This window comes from Enhydra lutris, unplaced genomic scaffold, assembly GCF_002288905.1.
Source record: "Enhydra lutris kenyoni isolate GAN:26980312 unplaced genomic scaffold, ASM228890v2 scaffoldscaffold13, whole genome shotgun sequence".
NCBI classification, from domain to species: Eukaryota; Metazoa; Chordata; class Mammalia; order Carnivora; family Mustelidae; genus Enhydra; species Enhydra lutris.
The window spans coordinates 34,475,860-34,498,261 of NW_019154097.1; the positions used below are offsets into that span (position 1 = coordinate 34,475,860).

The 22,402-nt window shown below is 57.1% G+C and overlaps 1 protein-coding gene across 1 annotated transcript in view; it reads left to right on the forward strand.

Annotated features, from left to right (window-relative positions):
* The window catches only part of LOC111146187 (hemicentin 2), a 145,678-nt gene that overhangs the window by 36,940 nt on the left and 86,336 nt on the right, over positions 1–22,402 (forward strand). The window contains exons 11-22 of the mRNA XM_022501624.1: positions 165–437; positions 1,540–1,681; positions 2,199–2,326; positions 3,242–3,355; positions 5,715–5,864; positions 11,993–12,181; positions 12,776–12,871; positions 13,179–13,306; positions 14,543–14,687; positions 16,146–16,258; positions 16,381–16,540; positions 17,998–18,163. Coding sequence (XP_022357332.1) covers positions 165–437; positions 1,540–1,681; positions 2,199–2,326; positions 3,242–3,355; positions 5,715–5,864; positions 11,993–12,181; positions 12,776–12,871; positions 13,179–13,306; positions 14,543–14,687; positions 16,146–16,258; positions 16,381–16,540; positions 17,998–18,163 — 1,804 coding nt within the window. The remainder of the gene's footprint in view (positions 1–164; positions 438–1,539; positions 1,682–2,198; positions 2,327–3,241; positions 3,356–5,714; positions 5,865–11,992; positions 12,182–12,775; positions 12,872–13,178; positions 13,307–14,542; positions 14,688–16,145; positions 16,259–16,380; positions 16,541–17,997; positions 18,164–22,402) is intronic.

The following is a 22,402-nucleotide window of genomic DNA, read 5'->3' on the forward strand; positions in this document are numbered from 1 at the left end:
CGCTGGTCCGGGATGGCGAGCAGATGGTCCCTCTGCTGCTCTGCAGCCTGATGTGTCCTCAAGGATCCCGTGCGGGACTCTGGAGTCAGGACGCCCCCGACACCCGCAGGATGGGCCCCTCTCTGTGTCAGCCCCCTCTTGTTTTCCTGTTTTTATCCCTTCAGATCCCCCGCCGCAGCTAGTCCCTGCCCCCAACATCACCGTGTCCCCCGGGGAGACCGCCATCCTGTCCTGCCAGGTCCTGAGTGATGTCCCCTACAACCTGACGTGGATCCGGGACTGGCGGGTCCTGTCGGCCTCGACGGGCAGAGTCACCCAGCTGGCCGACCTGTCCCTGAAAGTCAGCAACATCAGTCTCAGTGATGGTGGGCGGTACCAGTGCCTGGCCAGCAACGCCAATGGGGTCGGCAGGGCGTCCGTCTGGCTCCTGGTGCGAGGTGAGGCTCTGCCTTCTGTCTGTCCTTCCAGTTTAACACACGGCCTACTGCTTCTCCCAAGAGCCCACCCATCCGTGCCTCTGCCCAGGCATCACGTCTGGCAGGCAACATTAGTCCTGTGAGTGTCTTCTGAGCTTTCAGAGAAAGAGGATTCTATAGTCTCCAAGCATAAGTTTGGTGGTTCTCCCTGCTGAAAAGTTCATCCTAATATCTAACCTAAGTTTCTACTGCTGTAGGCCAAGCCGATTTCATTGTGTCCTGTTGGTTTCTCGGGCCGTGGAGCACCTCGATTCCTCCTCCTGCCAGTATGTTAAGGCAGGGATGGAATCTGGGAAACTTCTAGAAGTCCAGGGATCAGATGAACTTGGCAGGGGGCTGGGGGGCACTGGCCAGATGGGGTCAGGGGAGACAGTAGGAAGAGCACCCATCTGGGAGGTTTAGGACCCAGAGGTCACCTCGGGTCTGCCCAGGGCGTACGCAGATCCCTCTCTCTGGGCCGCTATTTCCCCAAACGTGAAAATGAGCCTAATGGGACAACTGTTCTCTCTGGTGCCAACAACTCCTGGTCGGTTGCCTAGAGTGTGTTGAGAAGGAGTCTGGGGCCACGTCTAGCCATATATATTTGCTGTGTCTTGTCCCTGACATGGGAAGGGGCTGTTTACCTTTTCTAGGTGAGTTGGCCTCGTGGGGTCTGTTTGAGTCTAACAAGCCTGTTGTACTGTGAACAGAACCTAAGTTTGGGGCCAGCACACAGGCAGGGCTTGGGTTCACTCAGGGTCACTGGCGATGAGAGTTGTCCCCAGCCCTGGCATCTGCCTATCTGTCCAAGCCTCTCCAAGACGCTCAGCCTGGAGCGGAGCCCCAGGGAGCTTGAGGCTCTCTCAGGGGCATCAGGAAATTCACCTCGTGTGGCCTGGGTGGCTTGCCTGGCCAGCCCAAGTTCCCAGGAAAGCCACTCCCTGGACACCCCTTTGGGGCCTTTGCTTCCTACATCTGGCCCAACTATGACTTTGGGGATGGAGAGGAGACCGGGGCTGGGCACCCGGAGCGGCATGGCTGCCCTGACAGGCTCTCCCCCACCTGTCCATTCTTTATACCACAGGGGCCCCACAGGTCAGCATCCATACCCGGTCCCAGCACTTCTCCCAGGGTATGGAGGTGAGCATCAGCTGCTCGGCCTCTGGGTACCCCCCGCCCCACATCTCTTGGAGCCGAGAGGGTCGTGCTCTGCAAGAGGACAGCAGGTAAGAAGCCCAGAGCCAGGCGCTCTGGGACTAGGAGCAGGTGAACGATGACTCCCAGGGGACACCTCTGGGGCTCCATCTTTCTGCCTGTAAATGGGGTGATGGCCGTGGGGAGGTGGTGCGGGGAGAGGGTAGTGTTTGCCCTGCCTTCTTTCTGGGGTCATTTGAGACTCGGGAGCAAGATCACTTTGGAAACATAGCGACGCCTCAGTATGAGCTCAGGGGTCAGGAGCTACAGTCCCAGAATCCAGCAGACCGGTGCTTGAGTCCTGCCCCCACTGTCCAGGCTGTGTGACGGTGGACAAGTCGCTTTACCCTCATGAATTCAAAAGCACAATCTATGTAAAGCTCCAAGCACAGAGCCAGGCCCAGAGCAAGCAGTATAAAACCAAGTATAAAATGGCAATCACTAGTGACTCTATTAATTGTTATTGATGATGACTGAGGTAGTCCTCATGTGACCGGAACTGATCAGTCCCTTGGCCGTTGAACATGTTGCTTTATGGCCTGACTCCAGAGTCCGAGTGGATGCCCGGGGAACCCTGATCATTCCAGATGTGGCCCCAGAGGATGCTGGGAATTACAGCTGCCTGGCTGTGAACGAGGTCGGCACAGACGAGGAGACGGTCACCCTCTACTATACAGGTACCTGGGCCCCGGGAATCTCAGGAGAACCTCTTTCTCTCCTTCCCTCCTTCCCACCCACAAATACTTACTGAGCACCTACTGTGTGCCAGGCCCTGGGGATACAGCAGGGAGTACATGGTCTCTGCCTGGGGGGAGCTCATATTCTAACGGTGGCGGGGGGGGGGGCACAGAAGAAGCGTGCAAGCAGATAATGGTACTTTCGGAGGGTGCTGTGGGAGCACAGGGCCGAAACAGGGATGGGAAAGTGTTCCAGGCAGAGGGACCCGGTGAGGCAAAGGCCTTGAGGTCAGGATGAGTCTGGGGTCCTCAAGAGGTTGGGAGAAGGCTGGTATGGAGAGAGTGGGAGGGAGTTGGGGGCAGAGACAGGGAGGGATGGGCAGCCCATGTAGGGGATTTTAGGACTTTGTAGGGTTTCAGCTTCCTTTTTTTTTTTTTTTAAATTAAGATCTTATTTATTTATTTAAGAGTGAGGGAGAGAGCACACAAGCAGGGGGAGGGGCAGAGGGAGAGGGAGAAACAGACTCCCCTCTGAGCAGAGAGCCCTATGGACATGAGGCTCAATCCCGGGACCCTGAGATCATGACCTGAGCTGAAGGCAGCCACTTAACCAACTGAGCCACCCAGATGCCCCACATTTTGGCTTTTATGGCAAATTCAATGAGAAAAATGTGTGTAGGGTGGGTTGGTTCCAGGAATGACTGGCTTTCATTTGAGGTCCTGGGTCAGAAACTTCTAAGAAAGCAACAGTGGCCAGATCTTTCTGGGTGACGGTCGCTGACTGGTAGAGGGGTGGGGAAGAAGGCAGGGGGTGCAGCTCCTTCTCTGTCCTCACCCCTCCCCCCGGGAAAGTCTGCACTGTTGCTCTAGGGAGTCTGTGGGCGGGTCCCAAGTTCCCCATCTGTTCCCACGCAGACCCGCCGTCCATCTCTGCGGTGAACGCGGTGGTGCTGGCTGCTGTTGGGGACGAGGCCGTACTGGTGTGTGACGTGTCCGGGGTGCCCCCACCCCGGGTCATCTGGTATCGAGGTACGTCAGGTGGGAGAGGGGCCTGGGGAATGGTCCCTCTGGGTCCCTTGGCGGATCCGCTTTCCAGAATGGTCATGGGGCAGTGGCCCTGCAAATGGGGTGTCTGGGGGGCTGGCTCATTCTAGCAGCACCCCGTCACCCAGCCGAGACTCTACACGATTCCGTGTCGAGGAGCAGGGTTTGGAGTAGGCTCAGATTTAAATTCTGCCTCCCCTGGGTGACAGTGGGCAGGTGGCCTGGCATCGCTGAGCCTGCTTCCTCATCTGGGAAACAGGGAGCATCAGGTCAGTTGTGTGAGGGTGAGATGAGTTCATGCAAGTGAAATGTTCAGAGTAAGCCTGGCACACGGGCTGAGCTCGGTGTTCTTTTTTTTTTTTTTTTTTTAAGATTTTATTTATTTATTTGAGGGGGAGGGAGAAGAGCAGGCTCCCCGCTGAGCAGGGAGCCTGATGCGGGGCTCGATCCCAGGACCCCCAGGATCCTGACCTAAGCCGGAAACAGATGCTTCACCCACTGAGCCCCGCAGGTGCCCCCGCAGGCTTGGTGTTCTTAGTGATGGTGACGGTGATGCGGTCGATCTGGAAATGGGGCCATTAGTACGGGGGCTGTTCTGAGGCTCTTTTGAGTGAATGGGTCCAGAAGGGCTTCCCGGTGCCAGACTCCGAGCTGGAGTTCGGCTGCTGGGAGTGTTCTGGAACCCCCAGCAGGGGCTGCTCCTGTCTTTCCAGGAGTAGACTCCCAGCTCCCTCTCAAGGGTCAGCCCTCGCCCGTGTTGCCCTCTCCAACCTGGATGCACTCTATCATTCACGGCACCTGTCTGAACCCATCTTGACCTTGACACAGGCAGAAGCAGCTCAGAGTCTGAGCATGTTGTGCCAGGCTACCCCTGGGGTGGCAGAGGTCCTGGGACTCCTGGCTCGGTGCTCGTGTCTCTCCTGTTCGGGCCGAGCGCCCGCCCCGGGAACCCTTTGTAAAAGGGCCTCTCTCAGTGGGACATTATTCAGGCTGGAAAAGAAGTGGAATTCAAATTGTACAACAATGTCAACTCAGCTAACGCCCCTGAACTACGCTCTTGAAAGTGGTTAAGATGGCAAATTTTGTTCTGGGTTTTTTACCACGATTAAAAAAAAATTTTTTAAAAAAGATTTATTTATTTGACAGAGAGATCGCAAGTAGGCAGAGAAAGGCAGAGAGAGAGAGAGGAAGGGAAGCAGGCTCCCCGCCTAGCAGAGAGCCCGATGTGGGGCTCGATCCCAGGACCCTGGGATCATGACCTGAGCCGAAGGCAGAGGCTTTAACCCACTGAGCCACCCAGGTGCTCCCCTCCCCATTTTTTTTTTTTTTATTTGAAAAGAAGGGGAGAAATTCTGAGAACAGCACGGAGGAGCCTGGGGGCCATGATGTGGAAAGAAATCAGCCATCCCTGGAAGGACATACACTCCAGGATTCCCCTTACATGGGGACCTAGATGAGGCAGATGCATAGGGACAGGAAGGAAAAGAGTGGGCACCAGGGCCTAGGAGTTGGGGGGCTGGGGACAGAGTTTCAGTTTGGGAAGCTGAGAAAGTTCTGGAGAAGGATGGAGGTGAGGGTTGCACAGTAATATGGACCTATTTCATGTCACTGAACTGGACACTCAGAATGCTTAAACTGGTCGAATTTTGTGTTACGTACATTTCCCCACAATAAAAGCAGTAAAAACAAAAAATTATATTAAAAGCTAGAAATTGGGTCTGGATCAGGGGAGCCTGGGCGTAGACCACAGCAGGGAGAAAGGAGGGAGGCCTCGGGGTGGGTTTCGGGAGGCCTGCCTGGGGTTGGGCGTCAGAGAAGCAGCCATGGCTGGGGTGTGCTCATCCCAGTCTGGAGCCTGGGCGGAGGATGGGGACCAACCAGGGAGGCCCAGGCAAGGAGTCTGCAGGTGCTGAGCCTATCACACATGGGGGGACAGGCGGGGCCTCACTCCTCGTCAGCAGAGGGGCACAGGGAAAGCCCCCCACAGTGGGACTAGAGCCAGGAGGGCTGACTTAAAACTTCTTTTTAGAAAATTGTAAAATGCAAATAACAAACTTTACATCTTAACCCTTTTTAGGGATACCGCTCGATAGTATTAAGTACCTTCGTGTTGTTGTACAACGGTTACCGGCATCTGTTTCTAGAACTTTGTTCCTCTTACAAAACTGAAACTCTGTCCCCGTTAAATAACAGGAGTCCTGGCTTTTGGGGAGCAACCTTGCCCCACTCTGCCCCTCCCAGGCCCCAGCCCGGTGCAGCTCCAGGAGCCTGAGGGTCAGGAAGGCTCAGCAGCCTCCGTGGCTACCACGGGCACCTGCCTGATGCTTTCCCGTCTTTGGTCCAGGGCGTCTTGAAATGATTCTGGCCCCTGAAGCCTCCAGCTCCGGGACACTGCGGATCCCAGCAGCTCGGGAGAGGGATGCTGGCATCTACACCTGCTGGGCCGTCAATGAGATGGGCGATGCGTCTGCAGAGATCCGGCTGGAGGTTGGACGTGAGTGCCCCCTGCCCCTTTGCCCCACCTCTGAGCAGGGAGGAGGGAACTCCACCGTAGAGAACGCCGGTACAGAATCTGTATTGTGTGGGTCTGGAGCACATGGGACCAAGGACACCATGCCTCTCACTGTATGACAAATTTCCCCAAAACTCTGCGGTTTAAACAGTAAGCATCTACTCACTGGCATTTCTGGAAGGCCAGGGTTTGGCCTGGCTGGGTGGTGGAGGCTCGGAGGCTGTCATGGGATTGCAGCTGATGCTTAGCGGGGGACGCGTCATTCGAAGGCTTGACTGGGGCTGGAGGAGCCGGTCTGGATTCATTCCCGCGGCAGCTGGCAGGATGCCTCTGTTCATCCACCATGTGCGTGTCTCTAGAGGGCTTCTCCTGACACGGATTCCCACGAGCAAGGGAGCTAAGAGAGAGAGAGAGAGACTGACAGAGAGGGAGAGAGAAAAGAGAGAAAGAGAGAGGGAGAAGGAGAGAGGGGGGAGAAAAGTGGGGGGAGGGGGAGGGAGAGAGGGGATAAGAGAGAGGAAGGAGAGAGAAGAGAGAAAGGGAGAGAGAAAAGGGAAAGAGGAGAAAGAGGGGGGAGAGAGGGAGGGAAAGAGGGAGAGAGAAAGAGAGGGAGAGAGGAGAGAGAGAGAAAAGTGAGGGGGAAGGAGAAGAGAGAGGGAGAGAGAGGAGGGAAAGGGAAAAAGGAGAGGGAAAGAGAACAGAGATGGAGAAGAGAGAAAGAAGAGAAAGGGAGAAGAGAGAGGGAGGGAGGGAGAGGGAGAGAATCCCACAAGGAAGCTGCAGTCTTTATAACCAGCCGGTCCTAGAAGGGACAGACACTCACTTCTACTATATTCTGTTGGCACAGACCAACCCTGGCACACGGTGGGTGGGAGGGGCTACTCAAGTGTGTGAGTACCAGGAGGCTGGGGTCCTTGGAGGCTGCCTGCCACAGAGACCAGCATCGTCCTCCTTGAGGCCCGAGTTCCCGTCTTGTCTCCATCACTTGCCGTCTGTGTGCTTTGGTTGAGTCACTGACCCTCAGTTTCCCTATCTGTAAAATGGGTCTGATCATGCTACGGGGTGGCTGGGAGGATTCGGTGAGATGGGCATATAATGCTTAGCATGGGGTTTGGCCTATCTTGGGTGCTTAATAAACAGAGGGGTGATTATCCCCTTTTTACAGATGAGGAATCTGGGTTCTTCTGCGGCAACGCACGGCCTTGACATCTGCATTCCAGGCCTGCACGAGTTCCGTGGGGATTGCTCGGAGTTGTAGACATAGCTCCTGGGCATGCTGGGCCAGCGCGAACAGGGCTCGGAGGGGCTTGCTGTGGCCACGGTGGGGAGGCAGATGTGGGGAGTCCCGGGAAAACACAGAGAAATAACAGTGTGCTGGTCTTGGCTGGGTGGGATGGCCAAGGGGCTCCCCAAGGACGGTGGGGGGCCCTGAGGGGAGCAGGCCCTGTGAGGAGCAGGTTCTGGCCCTGAGGACATTAGCACCAAGTCAGGGTTGGATCCTCCAGGCTTGGGGTACCATTAGCCTCCGTTTGTTCCATCCCTCCTTCCTCCAAAACGCGGTCCCCAGGGGGCCGGGCCCTGCACTAGGGACACAATGGCACTACTCAGCTTCTGCTTTTGTGTCGCTCTTGGCATCAAGGAGAGAGATGGCAAACGGACAAATGGGATCTCAGGGTCGGGAGCATTTGCAGGTGGCATCTGTGGGGAGCTATTGGTGCCCAGAGAAGGGGTCCACACGACACTGCAGGCTGGGAAGGCTTCTTGGAGGAGGTGATGTCCGGGATGAACCCAGAAGCCGTCAGGCAGGGATGAGCTGGGGAGCCGTGTTCTAGGCAAGCAGAGAGGGAGGAGCAGACCTCCCCTGTGGCAAGAGAAGCGAGCCGGGGAGTAGGACCGAGCCGGGGCCAAGGGGCATATTGGGGCTGCTGACTGCTCTGGGTCGTGCTCTCCTCAGGAGCCCAGCACAGTTTGGGCTTTGTCCTGCGGGGGTCGGGAGAGTTTTTAGGGTAGAGAGGATGTGCTTCAGTGTTCCCTGTAGGGGGTGTGCTGTGTGGTTCCCTCTTGGGTGGGGCGGGTTGGGTGGGGAAAGCCGCGGGCTTAGGGCCTGATAGCAAGAAACATGGAAGCCAGGATTTCTGTGAAATTTGCCACTACCAGGGCCGGCTCTACGCCTGTTTTGTGCACTAGCATGTAAACCTCACAACTCTTTGAGGCGGGTTCGGTCATTACCTCCTGTAGGGATGCGGGGACAGGAAGCACAGAGAGGTTAAGGGACTTGTCCAAGGCCACACAGCTGGTGAGTGGCAGAGCTGAGATCCGAACCCAGGGCCCAGGCCTTTAGCCCCTGGAGGGCATCCCCTATGCTCAGCGGCAGGGTGAGCTCGGACGTTGCTTCTCCACTCTGAGGCTCGGGTTCCTGGTCGGCAAACTCTCTGGGACGTTGTACGTGTGCGAGTGAGACAGGCCTGGGGCGGCGGGTTCTGACCCACGTCGCTGTCGTTGTTAATAGTGGGTTTTGGTTCTTTGTCACAGGCAGGCATCCTCTGCTCCGTGTCTGATTTCTTTTCAGCGGTGCATTATTTCTTTGGGTCCCAGCCTGACAAGCCCGCCTGGTCCTGGCCTTCACCTGTCAGCGATGGACCTTAGGGCCGGTTCCCGGGGTCAGAGGAGGAGACGGCTGGTACCCCAGAGGCGGGCTTCTTGGCCACAGGTGGCCTTCGGCTTGAGGTCAGGGAAGGGATGGACTGTGGCCCAGCACCAGCGTGTCTGGGAGAGCTGGCCTGGCAGCGGCGGTGGGAAATCAAATTTCCTGCCCATCTGGGTGGCAGCTGTGGCCCGGCCTTCCTAGCCCGGCGGGCAGAGCCTTCCAGGGCGGGGAATGGCTGGGCGCTGTGCCCACCTCCTGCTGCTGAGCTGGGAACTGGCTTCCTGGCCGTGTTTGGGAAGGAGGGCAGCGAGTGCCAGCGTTGGTGGCCCCCATCACCCGTGGGTCCGGCTTCTGGTAGACTCGATTCCTGCATTGATGACTCCCAGACTCCCCTGCTTCTTCGGCCAAGTTATTGGCCTCCCTGAGCCTTCTTTTCCCCATCTGTGAAAAGGGAGGATGGCAATAGAGCTTTGCTTATAGGGTCCTTGAGAGATTTAATGAGAGAACAGGTGTCGCTTGGGGCTTGAATGGAGTAGATGCTCAACACGCTGGCCGCCCCGGGCCGGGGGAGGCAGGGGGATTCATCACAGGGCTGAAGACCGGGCTCCCAGCAGGCACGCCTTCCCCAATTTCAGCGCCCTTTCTGTTTCCTTTCTGTTCCTTCCCTGCTCTGAGCGAACTTATCTGCACCTGCTGAGTTCTCCCTCGAAAGAGAGGATGCTCGTTCCTCCCTGTGTTTCCTCCTTTCCTTCCCTGCCTTCTGTTCCCGGCCTGGGAGCCCCAGGTTGCCGGGTAGATGAGCAGGGGGTAAGAGCTTATGTTTTGGGGAGCACAGGGGCCCCCCTGGCCAGCCTGGGGGAGCAGGAGAGAAGCAGCTCTGGCTTTTCCGTCAGGCACAGCGGGTATGGACCCAGGGCCTGGGATGGGGCCAGAGCCCGAGGACAAGGCTCTGATTTTCATTTCTTTTAAAATCAGAAGGAAACGGATGGATGACAACAAGTAGATGACAAGGAATCCGGCCTGGATCATGTTTGCCTTTATGTCAGTGCGGTTGTAGACTAGAACTGTCGATAGTTTTCTGAGAGGAAGAGGCCCAGGGGAGTGTGCCCCAGCGTCTGTGGCCCCGACCCAGTGGCAGGAACCGTCCCAGGAGGGGGGTGTGGAGACTGTTCCCCCCGTCACAGATATCCTGACGTTCCCTCAACACAGGGCCAGTTTGCAGTCCCTTGCTGGGGTGCTGCAGGGCTCCCCTGGAAGTCTGTGAGGAGGGGGTCTGAGGGCAGGGATGGCTGACCCACTGATGAGTCTCTGGGAAGGGCACCGGCTTGGGAACCCAGTCCCCACCGACACGCTGCAGGAATCAGGGTCGGCCCTGCCTCTGCCCCCAGCCTCAGTTTCCCCCATATGCAAATGAGGGGACCACAGGACCTTCAGCTCTAGCATCTGAGGATTCTGGGGCCCTGCCTTATTTGGGGGCTCCAGTGAGGACTGGGGCAGGAGGGATGGCTGTGCTGGAGGCTGGAGTTTTCTGGGTGGGATCAATCTGAGTCTGGGATTCGGCTGCTTTGGAATCCACCCCAAAGAGAGGACAGGAGGGGTGGGTGCGGCTCTGGCTGAAACACCAGCCAAGTTGCTCCCGAGGACGCAGGGGGACGCAGGGGGACGCAGGGGTGCGGTGGGCGAGAGCCTGGGCCTTAGCAGCAGTCAGACCCAAGCTCGGAGCCCGTCTCCGCTGTTAACTTGGAGCTGTGCCCTTGGGCGGCCTCCTGATCCCTCTGAACCTCAGTTTCCTCATCTTTAAAATGGGGTTGATGAAACTGTGTTTCTGAGAGCTCCATCACCATGCCTGTCCCTCAGTAGGCATTCCAGAATCCGCCCTCCGTACGGATTATTTGCTGTTAGAGGCCGGCTGTCCCTTTTGGGGGGCACGTTCAGGACTGGGAGGAGAAAGGGGAAGAGAGTGTGCTTTGTGGTGTCCCAGAGCCTGGAGACAAAGCTGGGCTGTTTGGGGGCTAAGGAGGGGCGGGTCCAGAAGCAGGTCTGGCTGGACGGAGTGGGTGAAGGCAGACTCTGGGGGTATCTCCCCAGCAAGGGGGGATGGCAGAGCCACGCCTCCTGAGGCCAGGGCTCTGCAGGACTAATGATCCTGACTGAGGCGAGTCCGGAACAGAGGCTTTCTGGGATCCTGGGCTGCGGCAGATGCCAGGCACCACCAACAAAGACAGGCATGCGGGTGGCGTTTGAGGCTGGCTCCAAGACTGTTGGGTCTTCCTTGCAGTAATTTTCCAAGTTGTGTTTATATCTCCTTGGAACATCCCTAATCCCCAGGCCAGGAGGGAAATTTGACGTCATGATTTGGATGGTTGGGGGAGATTTCTGGAGGGAGGTGGACGGAACAAAAGGGTGGAGGGTTTTCCATGGTGTTGGATGCCATGGGGTTAAGAAAAGTCTAGGGGACCTTCCTGGTCGCAGGTCTGGGGACAGGGAACTGAGAACTGTGCCCATAAGCTGTGGGGACAAGGCCCGGACCCATCTGGAATTGGCCTGGCTCCTGGCCTGCCAGGATCATGAATTTCTATTTTGGGAAACAACTTATCTTCTCCTGATTATAAATATAAGACAGGCCTTAGAAGAAACACTGTGAACTGTGAACAGTGGTCTCTGGGGAAGGGCATGAGGTTTGGGGTGTGTGGAAGAAAAGTGGGGGGAAATATATTCGTGTATTACTGGAGTTTTGTTTGATTCCTGTGAGCAGGGCCATCCTTGTTTGGGACGTTTGTCCTGGTGCTATGATTAAGACAGCCCTGGTCATGCTCCAGTGTCCTGTTTGGACCATCAAGTGTAAGGGCACCTCATTTATAGTAAGCCTGTTTTCGTTTTGTGGTGGAGTTTTATATACTCCTTACAAAAAGATCAGCAAACAGAGACGTAGAGAGGAGAGTGAAGATGGCCATTCATCTCTCCACGGATTTGGCTCTTGGGGGTCAGGGAATGGTCGCCCAAGTTCAGGACACCTGCAAGAGGAAGGTGGAGGAGGGCGAGGGGGGGTGGAGGGTCTCCGAGGTGGTGGGGCTCCTGTGGCTGGAGCTTGACTTGCTGCCCCTCAGAGGTGGGCTTCCCAGGAGGTATTGCTGCCAAAAGTAGGCCTGTTGCCTCCGCCTGCATGGTGAGGCCCGGCGGGGCCCCTGTGACCCGATGCGGGGGTATGAGGTGTGGCGGCAACTTCGTCCCGCCAAAGGCTGCTCCCTCTGCCTCATCCCCAAGAGCTTTCCAGGGCTGGACCAAGCCAAGCTCAGGTTGGCTCTGGAGCCCTGGGTGTGAGTCAGCCCCAGGTTCACAGGGTGAGGTTGGGAGAAATGGAAGCTCCCAACAGTGGGAGGGGAGGCGGGCTGCGCGGGAACAGCGCCCTGGGGGCACGGCGGGTTCAGCCCCCAGGCGTGGCTGACCAGTCGTCTCCCTGCAGATGCGCCCCAGCTGACGGAGCTGCCCCGGGGCGTCACCGTGGAGCTGGGGAAGAGCGCCCTCCTGGCGTGCAGGGCCACGGGCCGCCCGCCCCCGAAGGTCACCTGGCGCCGTGGAGATGGCCAGCCACTGGGGCCCAGGCGGGGCAGCAGGACCGGGCAGCCCAATTCGGGAGTGCTGTTCTTTGAGAGTAAGACACTGGGGCTGGAGGAGGGTGGCCAGGGGAGGCAGGATGGCGTCTGATAGTCTCAGCCCCCAGGCTGGGGGGCTTGGGGCAGAGCCTTGACCCTGGCGTTGACCCTGGGTAAGGTGGTTGCAGGGTCATATTTTGGCCGGCTAACCCCGGGCACGTCGTCCTGCTAGTCTGAACCCGAGGCAGTGATAAGGACAGAAGCTGCCACTTGGGTTTCCTGAAAGGCTGCCCGGAGGGGTTGCTATGTGGCTCTTACACAGGAAGCGCCCAGCATGGTTCCTGACACAGGTAAAGTATTCTGTGCTTTAACAGTTGTCACGGCCACCATTGTCACTACTATGACCGCTTGCCCTGGGCCGGGCCGGGCCGGATGCCGGCTACTGTGTCTGTATCGGCGACCCCACCCCTCACACCACAAGGCACAGGGATTCACAGACGGGCCCCATTCCTGCCCTTCCAAGGCCTGGCTGCGTCCCCCAGCCCTCCTACCTCCCCTCTGCAGGGCCGGGCTCTGCTGAGGGCTTCCTGCCCCTGGGGGTCTGGAGCAGAGGTGTGCCTGGGCAGTCAAGCCTGCCCCTTTCTGCCCCTCAGGTGTGGTCCCTGAAGACCAGGCCCAGTATGTCTGCGAAGCTCAAAATATGTTTGGGAAGGTCCAGGCAGAGGCCCAGCTCGTCGTGACTGGACATGGTTCGCTGGTGGAGCTAGGGGAGGAGGGTTTGGTGGGGAGATCGGGGCCCCTGGGAAGGCCACCCCTATGGCTGTCCACCCTCTGGAACATAGTGTCCTTGCCCGGTTCTCCAAGAGGGGCCTCTGGACCCCTCCTTCCTGGGCAGCATGCCCCAGAAAATGCACCTTGGACTTGAGGATCCCTTATCCTGATGCTCCCACTGGTTCCCTGGGGAGGAGAGGGGGGCAGTGGGACCTCTGTCCCCCAGATGACCACCCACGGGAATCTGGGTGACCCCTACCATCTCCTGTCCTCCTGTCCCCACAGCCCCCCCGCAGATCGCCAGCAGTGCCTCTACTGTCCGGGTGCTGGAGAGACAGCCGGTGTCCCTGCCCTGTATCATCCTGGCTGGGAGGCCCTTCCCGGAGAGGCGCTGGCTCAGGGCCGGCCTGCCTGTGAGTGCTGCTCTTTGGGAGCAGTGGCACTGGTGCCAGGGGACGGAGAGGCTGCTGTGTACCCCTCGACCTCCGCTTCGCTATTCGCTTGCTTGGGACTGTGCTCTTTCTTCCTCCCTCTCTTTCCTGCATCCTTCCAGAAATTCTCTGACAAGTGCGCTGATAGCCTCTGTCGGCCTCTCAAGTCCTGCCGAGGATCGTGTGGCTGCCGGTCCCCGCCAGAGAGCTGCAGAAGGACCTCGGGCTCCATCAGTGCTGAGGCTAGGGAGCAGAAAGCTGGGGGGCACAGAGACAAGGCTTTCATCCCCCCCCCCCACCATTCTGAGAGCTCTGCAGAGGCCAATCGTGCTACTGACTCCCCCTGCAGCCTGTGTGGTTGCACATGACCCCAAGGAGGCGCCTGCTTGGGGGTGTGGGCTGTGGCAGTGAAGAGCCCTCCCAAGGAGGATCGGAGGGGCAGCGCGAAAGGGGTGGCCCTGGGCCTTGTCGAGGCCAGGACGGGGAGTGGCTGGAGATGTGGAGTCTGTTTCAGAAAGGATGCTGGGCAGAACCCCCTCAGGCTTGCTCAGCCCAAAAAAGCCTGGTCCTGAGATGGCTCAGGAGCAGCTTCTAGAACCTGAGGGCAGGGTGTGAGGCTGGACCCCCGAGACAGGGTCAAGAAGGCCGAACCCCCTCACCAAAGATGGGCTGACTTTACATCTTCACAGAGGTTACCCCAGGCCCCATTCCGGACCAGCACTCCCTGCCCTACCCTAGTCCCCATGGGGACACATCTGGGCAGCCACCAGGAGCTGCTGTCTCTGCTTCTCTCTCTGGGACCACATCTGGTGTGGTGGCAGCTCTGTCCTACTCCATGTGGCTCTGTTCTCACTGGGAGTTTGTCCCTCCTCTCTGTAACCTTGGTGTGGAAGGGCCTTGGAGCCCCAGCCCCTGCTCAGGAAAGGCTCTGGCCCCAACCCTGCACTCTTGGGAGAGGCTCCCATTGGCCCACGGGGGTAAGGCAGCTTGCCCTAGTCCAGCTGGCCGTGGGAGAGTGGGTTCAAGATGACCTATAGCCCTAAGTCTCTGCAGGGGCAGAGGAGTCTCAGGGAAGGGGTGGGGGTGCTCCAAACCACCAGTCTCTCAGTCCAGCCTGCTCCCCACTGGCCCAGGATGCAGTGTGGCTTCTAGAACACTCTCTCAGCTGGCTCGGTGTTGGGCCACAATTCAGACTGGGGCTTCCTCCCCTCTTACCAGCTCCCACCCGGCAGCCGGCATTCCGTCCAAGCAGATGGCAGCCTTCACCTTGACCGGGCACTGCAGGAGGACGCAGGGAGGTACAGTTGTGTGGTCACCAACACGGCTGGCTCTCAGCACAGGGACGTGGACCTCGTCGTCCAGGGTGAGTCCCCGGGTTGGGGAGGGGTGCGAGGTGTGATGGGATGGGGAAGGGGCATGGGGAGAACTTGATCTTCAATACTCCTTAAAAAAAAAAAAAAGCACAAAGAGTACATTTTCACTGGAGGGGAATCTGAGGTGCGACAAGTAAAAGACAAGACTCCCATAATGCCAGAAGCTAAGGAGAACCAGATAATTTTACATGTTGGTGTGTATCTCTCACACTTTACATGCATGTGAGCTCACACGTGTGCATATACACACACTACATATGTAATGAGTTACGTGTAACTGAAATTGTATATAACTGTGTTTACATTGAATATAAATGATTTTTATATAATATATACATCCTGCGGGGGTCTGTGTATGTTTCACTTAAATTTCATAAGGACTCAAGACACGAGGTTTAAAAGACTCCCCGTTCCGAACTGACAGCTCAGACAGACATGTCCCTCAGCAGGATCTCGGGACCAGCAGAGGCTACCTCTTGCCCGCGGGGCCCGCGCTGGCTCTTGGCTCGCTTCATTTCCATTCAACGTTAATAATCGACTTGCAGGCTTTGGCCTCCTGAGACAATCCAGAAGGGCATTATCCTCCCTAACGGGTCTCAGCATTACTGGCAGAGCCCTCGGCTTCTCCCGACTGGTCCACACCCGGTTTCTCCTCCCCCGCAAATCTGGATGGTGCCCAGAATGGATTTGGCACTTCTTTTCAAGTTCACTGTGTTCTGTGAACACTCTTTGCTGCCATTTCTCATCTGTCCATCCCTGGAGAGTAGGCAGGGAATTGGGTTTAAGGAGCTTTTTTGCTGATGAAGGAATACGGGTACCAAAAGATTAAGTGGTTTATCCAAAGTCCCAGAGCATAGAAATGGCACAGCTGGTTCCCAGGCGCGGCTGCCCTCCGTCTGTCTACAAAAGTGTGGCTGTCGATGAGATCCATGCCACTGTATTCTTTCGTTGAAGTAGTTTTTTTAAAAAATTGTGGCAAATACCATTTTACCCACTTTAAACCCTCCGTTCAGGGGCATGAAGCACATTTACAGGGCTATACAACCACCACCGTCCAGCTCCAGAACCTTCTACTCCTCCCAAATTGTAGCTCTGTTCCCATTGAACACTAGGTCCCCGTTTCTCCTCCCGCAGCCCCTAGCAACCACCATTCTCCCTTCTGTCTCTGACTTTCCCTATCCCAGGGACCTCATGTGAGTGGGACCATACAGTATTTGTGCGGTGTCTGGCTAGTTTCACTTAGCATACTGTGTTCAAGGTGCATTCTTGTTATAGTACGTATCGGGCTTTTATTCCTTTTTTAAAGCTGAATAATATTTGACCTCTGCATGCCACATTGCGTTTATCCGTCAGCCCGTTGATGGGTAATTGGGTTGTTTCCACCTTTTGGCTACTGTGGATAATGCTGCTCAGAACCTTGGTTTATAAAATCGGTTTGTTTTTGAAAGTGCCACCTCGGATCCAGCCCACTGCCACCCACCTTGTCACCAATGAAGGGGTTCCAGCCTCTCTCCCCTGTGTGGCCTCAGGAGTCCCCACGCCCACCATCACTTGGACCAAAGTAAGAGGAGCCTGTTAGCATGAGGGTAACCAGAGACAGGCCCAGTACATCATGGGAAGGAGAATGATGCAAATCCCCATGGGGTGTGGGCTTTGCTGATGTCCCCTGCGACTCTACCGTAGGAAACCAATGTGCTGAACTCTGGGGGTCTCCACTACAACGTGAGCAAGGATGGCACCCTGGTCATCGCCCGGCCATCTCCCCAGGATGCCGGGGCCTATGTCTGCACAGCCACCAACGCTGTGGGCTTCTCAAGCCAGGAGATGAGGCTTTCTGTGAACAGTGAGTAATGGCTCCCCATGTCTCGGGAGAAGGTCTTGGCAGTCGTGGAGGCAGGGGCACGGACAATCTGACCTTACCTGTATCTTCCCTGTCCTCTGTCAATCCTGCCTCTAAATTCTGCCTATCTGAAAGGTACACAGACCAAAGATGTCCTCCTCCAGCCACTCTCCTCAGTAGTATGGGCATACCCTTAAAGGGGTACCAACTCAACCCTTTGTGAGCAGATGGCGGGAAACTGTCACTCTAACAAGCCTTGGAAACCCACAGGCCCTCTACCGGAGCCCTCCCACCTTGGTGGCCCCCTTGCCCGCCTCTCTCTCTGAGCCTCTATACCCCAGACCCTCTGCTCCTTTCGATTTCTCAAATGGTACACCCTGCCTCAGGGCCTTGGGACATGCAGTTTCCTCTGTTTGGAATTCCCTACCCCCTCTTGGCCCAGCTGACTTCTTCCATTGGTCAGATGTAGGCTCTCTGACTCCAAGTCACTTTGCTGTAAATTCTCTAGAATCTCCCCTTCGTGAGATGCTTCGCAAGTCTGGTTAAATCATGAATCATGTATTGAGCTGTTTGGTACCCATGTTCCCTCTGGGCCCTAACACTGGGAGGACAGGGGCAGGATCTGTCTCCTTTGCTGCTTCTGGCCAGCATTCATGCAGAGCCCGGTACTCAGGAACTGGCTGGAATGAATGAGCAAATGCACAGCCCAGTTTTTCTAGATACACTCCTAGAGCCAATATTTTCATATTGTAAAAAAATTTTTTTCTTAGAATGGAGATTTTCTCTCTCATGTGCAAGGGATGCATGAGGGGTACATGGGTCTTGATATCTCCAGCTGGCTAGCTTAATTATTGTTGCTTAGACACCTACTGGTGCTGTCTGTGTGCGAGCACCTGGCTAAGAATGTGGGGGTGGGACATAAAGACAGAGGGGTGCAGGGTAATCTCCATCATCAGGAGCCTCAAGCTTGATAGGAGAAAGACTTGATGGACATGGGTTGTTATAAACCCCCAGTGAGGGTTTGAGGAGGCCAGGGGACATGTGTGTCTTCTGGTGGTTGATAGCCAGAGAATAACTGGGATGATCCCAGAGGAGAAGGGAGACAGAGAAGATAAGGACAGAACCATCTGGAATGTCCCCAGGGAACATTCCAACCAGCTAGTGGGTAGCAGATGTTGGAGCAGGAGGGACCTGATCAGGGTCACCAAGGCCAGCCGAGCTTCCAGAGGGAGGGTGACCATGAAGAGGTAGAGGCTGGGACTGGGGGTGGGGAACCATTGGATCTAAGGCCACCCCCAAACCTGCACTCTCCCCTGATGGCAGAGCCCACCCAGTCTCTGCACTTCCCAGGGTGGCAGTGTCCTCTCTGCTTCCTGGGGACAGTCATCTTTGTCCCCCCCCGGGCCCCCATGTAATGGCTTCCTGTCCGGCTCACAGTCCCTGCGTGCTTTGACCAACAGCTGAGCCCAGGATCCGCGTGAACGGCTCACAGGATGCCAAAGAGCCCCTGAGAGTCACGGCCAAGGCCGGTGATGAGGTGACCCTGGACTGTGAGGCCCAGGGTTCCCCACCTCCACTGGTCACCTGGACCAAGGACTTCCGCCCTGTGCCATCCGTCACAGACAGGTAACCCGGACCACATGCCCCTGGGCCTGGGAAATGGGCGGAGCTTGGGGTCTAAGGAAACTGGCCTCAAGGTGGCCAGTGACCCAGCCAGTGGGTGGGACCCTGTGGACACTCCCAGGGGATGTGTATTCAATTTCACACGTAGCACTTTTTTTTTTTTTTTAAAGATTTTATTAATTTGAGAGAGAGAACGTAAGTGAGGGGAGGGGCAGAGGGGCAAGCAGACCCCCCCACGGCTGAGCTGGAAACCCAGTGGGGGCTCAATCCCCAGACCCTGGGATTCTGACCTGAGCCGAAGGCAGACGCTTCACGACTGAGCCCCCCAGGCCTCCCACGCATAGCACTTCAGTCCATGGGCCCCGGAAGCCTCTCAGGGGACCCTTGAGAGAGCAGAGACCCCTCCAAGAGAAAGACAGAGACCGGTCTGGAGTCACGGATGCCCGGCGCTTCGTGCCCTGGCCCCTGGGTGATGCAGGTGGACCCTCCGTTCATCTGGCGGCCGCCCGTCTCTCGGGCCCACTGAGGCTCAGCGAGGTGCGGTGAGCCACTTGTGGTCGCCGCTGTTGGGACAGTGTCCCGACTGTGTCACGTTCTGTGTCCTCGCCTGCTCCGCAGGCCAGGTGTCCGGTGGCTGGGCTTTCTGACTCAGCTTCCCACCTGCCCTCGGAGAGGCCGAGCACTCCACCCTCCCAACAGGCAGGGCTGCGGGGGATGGCGGTTCCAGACAAGAAGGCCTCGAAACTCCTGAGGCCCTTGAGTTTTGGGCCCAGGGTGGCGGGAGGGGGGGTGGTGGTGGGGGGAGCTCTGGCCAGTGACATCAGTCCTGGCACGGTCTTTGAGAAGTTCCAGACCCAGGAGGTCTCGGCCCCCCCCAACCCCCGCGAACGCCCACACGTGTGTCTACGCATCTCAGAACATCTGTTCGGTGAGCCCTTCCAAACCTCGAAGCCCGCACCCCTGACTGTGACTGGGGTCCTGTGCCTGGGCTGGGTCTGAGCGCCTCATCGGTGTCCCCGCAGCGGCACGTCTCGGGCTGGGAGACCCGGGAGCCTCCGTCTCTTCCCGGAGGGCCTGGCGCGAGCTCCTCGGGTGGGCGGCGGCCGGCGGGGCTTGTTATTTATGGCTTGTTACTGAAATGATCCACAGTATACCCATTTGTTCACCCCTCCTGGTTGTGATGTGTTAATAGATCAGCCGGGAGCCATAAATTTGTAGGAGCTGCTTTTGCAATCCTGCGTTCTGTTCCTTCTCCCTTGCCCTCTCCACTTCTCGCTGGCTTCCAGCTTTCCCCTGAGACTTACGAGACTCTGGGAGTTTATCTAAGTGAGGAGGAAAGTAGGCCTGGGGGGGATTGCGGGGCTGGGTGAGGAGCTCAGGCCGTGGAGTCGGTCACACCTGGCTGCGGATCCTGGCTGGTGTTCGGGGGGTCGTGTGGCCTCAGGTGGCCGCTGGCTCCTCCTGGCCTGTTTCTCCACCTGTAAAGTGGACGTTGTTTACATAAGACTCACGGGGTCCTGCGAGGGATGAACGATGCTTAGTACACGGTCAAGTGCGGGAAAATCGCGCCCTCTGATACCACTTTTTGGCCATGGCTATTCACAAACTAAGGCATCGTTTCCGGCATTTGGGAAATGATCACGTCTGTTACCTCGTTTTGTTCTTACCTACTGTTTTAAATATACAAGCTTTAGTGAGATACAATCCCCCGTGGGACAGTTCTGGGATTCGGCATATTCAGAGTCATGTCACCATCACCACAACTGCTTTTAGGACATTTCCAGCAATTTCCAGCACCCTCCCCCCGGCAAACCCCACACTCAGTGGCAGCCCCTCCTGTGCCTGCCCGTCCCCCACTCCAGCCCCTGGCAACCCCTGATCTGCTTTCTGGTTTCGGACTGATCTCTTCTGGATGTTTCCAGAAGATTCCAGAAGTGAAATCATATAATCTGTGGCTTTTTGTGTCTGCTTCTTTTCACTCTACGTATGTTTTGGGGATTCAAGCATATCGTAGTGTGGATCAGGACTTCTTTCCATTTTGTGGCTGAATAGTACTCTCTTGTATGGAAAGACCCCCTTTTGTCTATCCAGCCACCTGTGGAGGGGCCTCTGGGGTGTTTCCGCGACCGACTAGGATTGCGTTTGAACTTGGCTCACAGGCTCCGGGTCCCCGTGGTTCTCTGGGCCTCCCTGCGGCGCAGACAGCTTCCCGCACAGAATGGAACTCCGTTTGCTCACAGACACACAGCTGCCCTTCGTCCTACAGCCATTCGGCCAGAAAATGAGGATTTAAAAGTCCTCCCGGAAATACGCACCGAGCGGAGCGTGGCGGTGCCAGGCGGGCGGGAGCTGCCGTCTGCTCCCTCTCCGAGGCTGTCCTTCCTTTCTTCCTTCTCCAGGGGGTCCCAAGGCTCAGCTTCCATCAAAGCGGCCATTCTGGAAGTTTGTGGATGGAGTCTTCTGAGTCATAAGTGTTCACGGACCTCCAGGACTCAGCCCTTCCCCGTCTGCCATGGCCCCTTCCTCTTTCCTCAGGGACGAGAGGCCGGCGTCTGTCCCTTGGTTGGCTGGCGCCTGTCTTTCCTGACTTTGGGTGTCGTCAGCGAGGGGCTTTCAGCCTTGGCTACAGTTGGGGTCGCCAGCAGAGGTCCAGGGCTGGCACTTCTTCGGGTTCCCTGGCGACTCCGTGATGCGGTCAGGTTGAGAAGCACGATGTGTTTGGGTCTCGAGGCCTCCCGCATTTCCACTGGGACGTAGTGACCCTCTTCTCATGCCAGCCCTCCTGGAGGCGGCCGGGGTGAGCAGCGCTATGCCCGGTACACAGAGGGGGAAACAGAACCCCAAGGGGTGGGGAAACTGAGATCCTGACCTTCCCACTCCTGGGGCTGGGTCCTAACACGTGCACGTGCACATACACACAGAGACATGGACACATACACATGCCCCCAGAGACCAGACACACAGACGCACGGACAGACACAGGCATGCGTGCAGACACAAACGCGGACACATGGGGACCTGCTTGTGGACGTGAGAACATGTTGACACACATACATCAGGCTTCTGGGTTAAGGTCAGGCAGGCCACTGCTCTCTCTGCAGGGTCTAGAGAATTCTCTGGGCTCCTCTCTCCTCTGAGTCAATGGGTCCCAAAGGAAAGACAACTGTAGGTGCTTGAGTATCATTAAACTTGAAACCATCCACCTGCATCCACGCCCCCTTCCCCCTGGGGCACGCAGATGCTTGGATAGGACCCGGCTTAGTGTTCCTTCTTTCTGCCCCTCTTCACTGGTATTTTCTTCCCCGTTTGCCCATTTCCTTGATTCATCCTGGCCCGTGTCACTTGCTGTTCATTGAAAGGGCAAAATAACATTCCAGGGCGCTCGGCTCTCATGGTTGCTAAGCTGCTTCTCTGTTTGGGGCATGTGCTCCATTGCCAGTTCTCCATGGGGATCCATGTGCTGTTGGAACATCTTCCCACAAATGCTTTTCCTTATCTTCTGGGTCATTTCCTTGGGGTATCATCCCAAAAGCAAACAACTGATTCCGGGGGTGGGAATGGTCGTCGGGTGCTTGCTACCCCGTGTGTCTGCTGCCTTTGATAGCAGAGTTGTGATTCGGCCGGACTGTCAGCAGGGTTCATGAGCAAGCCCGTGTGCCCAGGGGGCCATGGCAGCAGCCACGAGAAAAGGCCCTTGGAGAGACACCGGGGTCTGTCTGTGCATGACACTGGGCGGTCCCGTCCCAGCCTGGTCCCCAACTTACTGAGTGAACTTGAGTGAGACTCATCCCCTCTCTGGGCCTCAGTCTTCCCATCTGAGAAATGAAAGGGTTGGGCAGACGATGGTGGCCAGAGAACTCTTAGTGGCTCTTGTCCCATGATTCCGCGCCGGGATGCTGGGGCGAGGTGGGGTTTCCAGGCAACAGTGTTTGTTTGTGGCTCTGAGGTGTGGTTGGGACAGCTGTGAGCGCTCCTGGCTCGGGCTCCAGCTCCCGGGGGCAGCGGGCCAAGGTCCCACTTAGGGCCAATCTGGACGCATCTGGGGGTGGGGGGAAGCTGGCGGGGAGGGGACAGCGAGTGGAGGGAGCATCCTGCAGAGAGCCCTGAGTGGAGTGTCAAACTGCAGCCGGGTTCTGGTGGCCCCGGAGAAGAGCAACTGCCCCTCTGTGGGGTCTTCGCCTTGACGGATGCTCACAGCTCGTGCTGCCTCCTGGCCTAGCAGCTCTGAGCCGGGGTCTCATT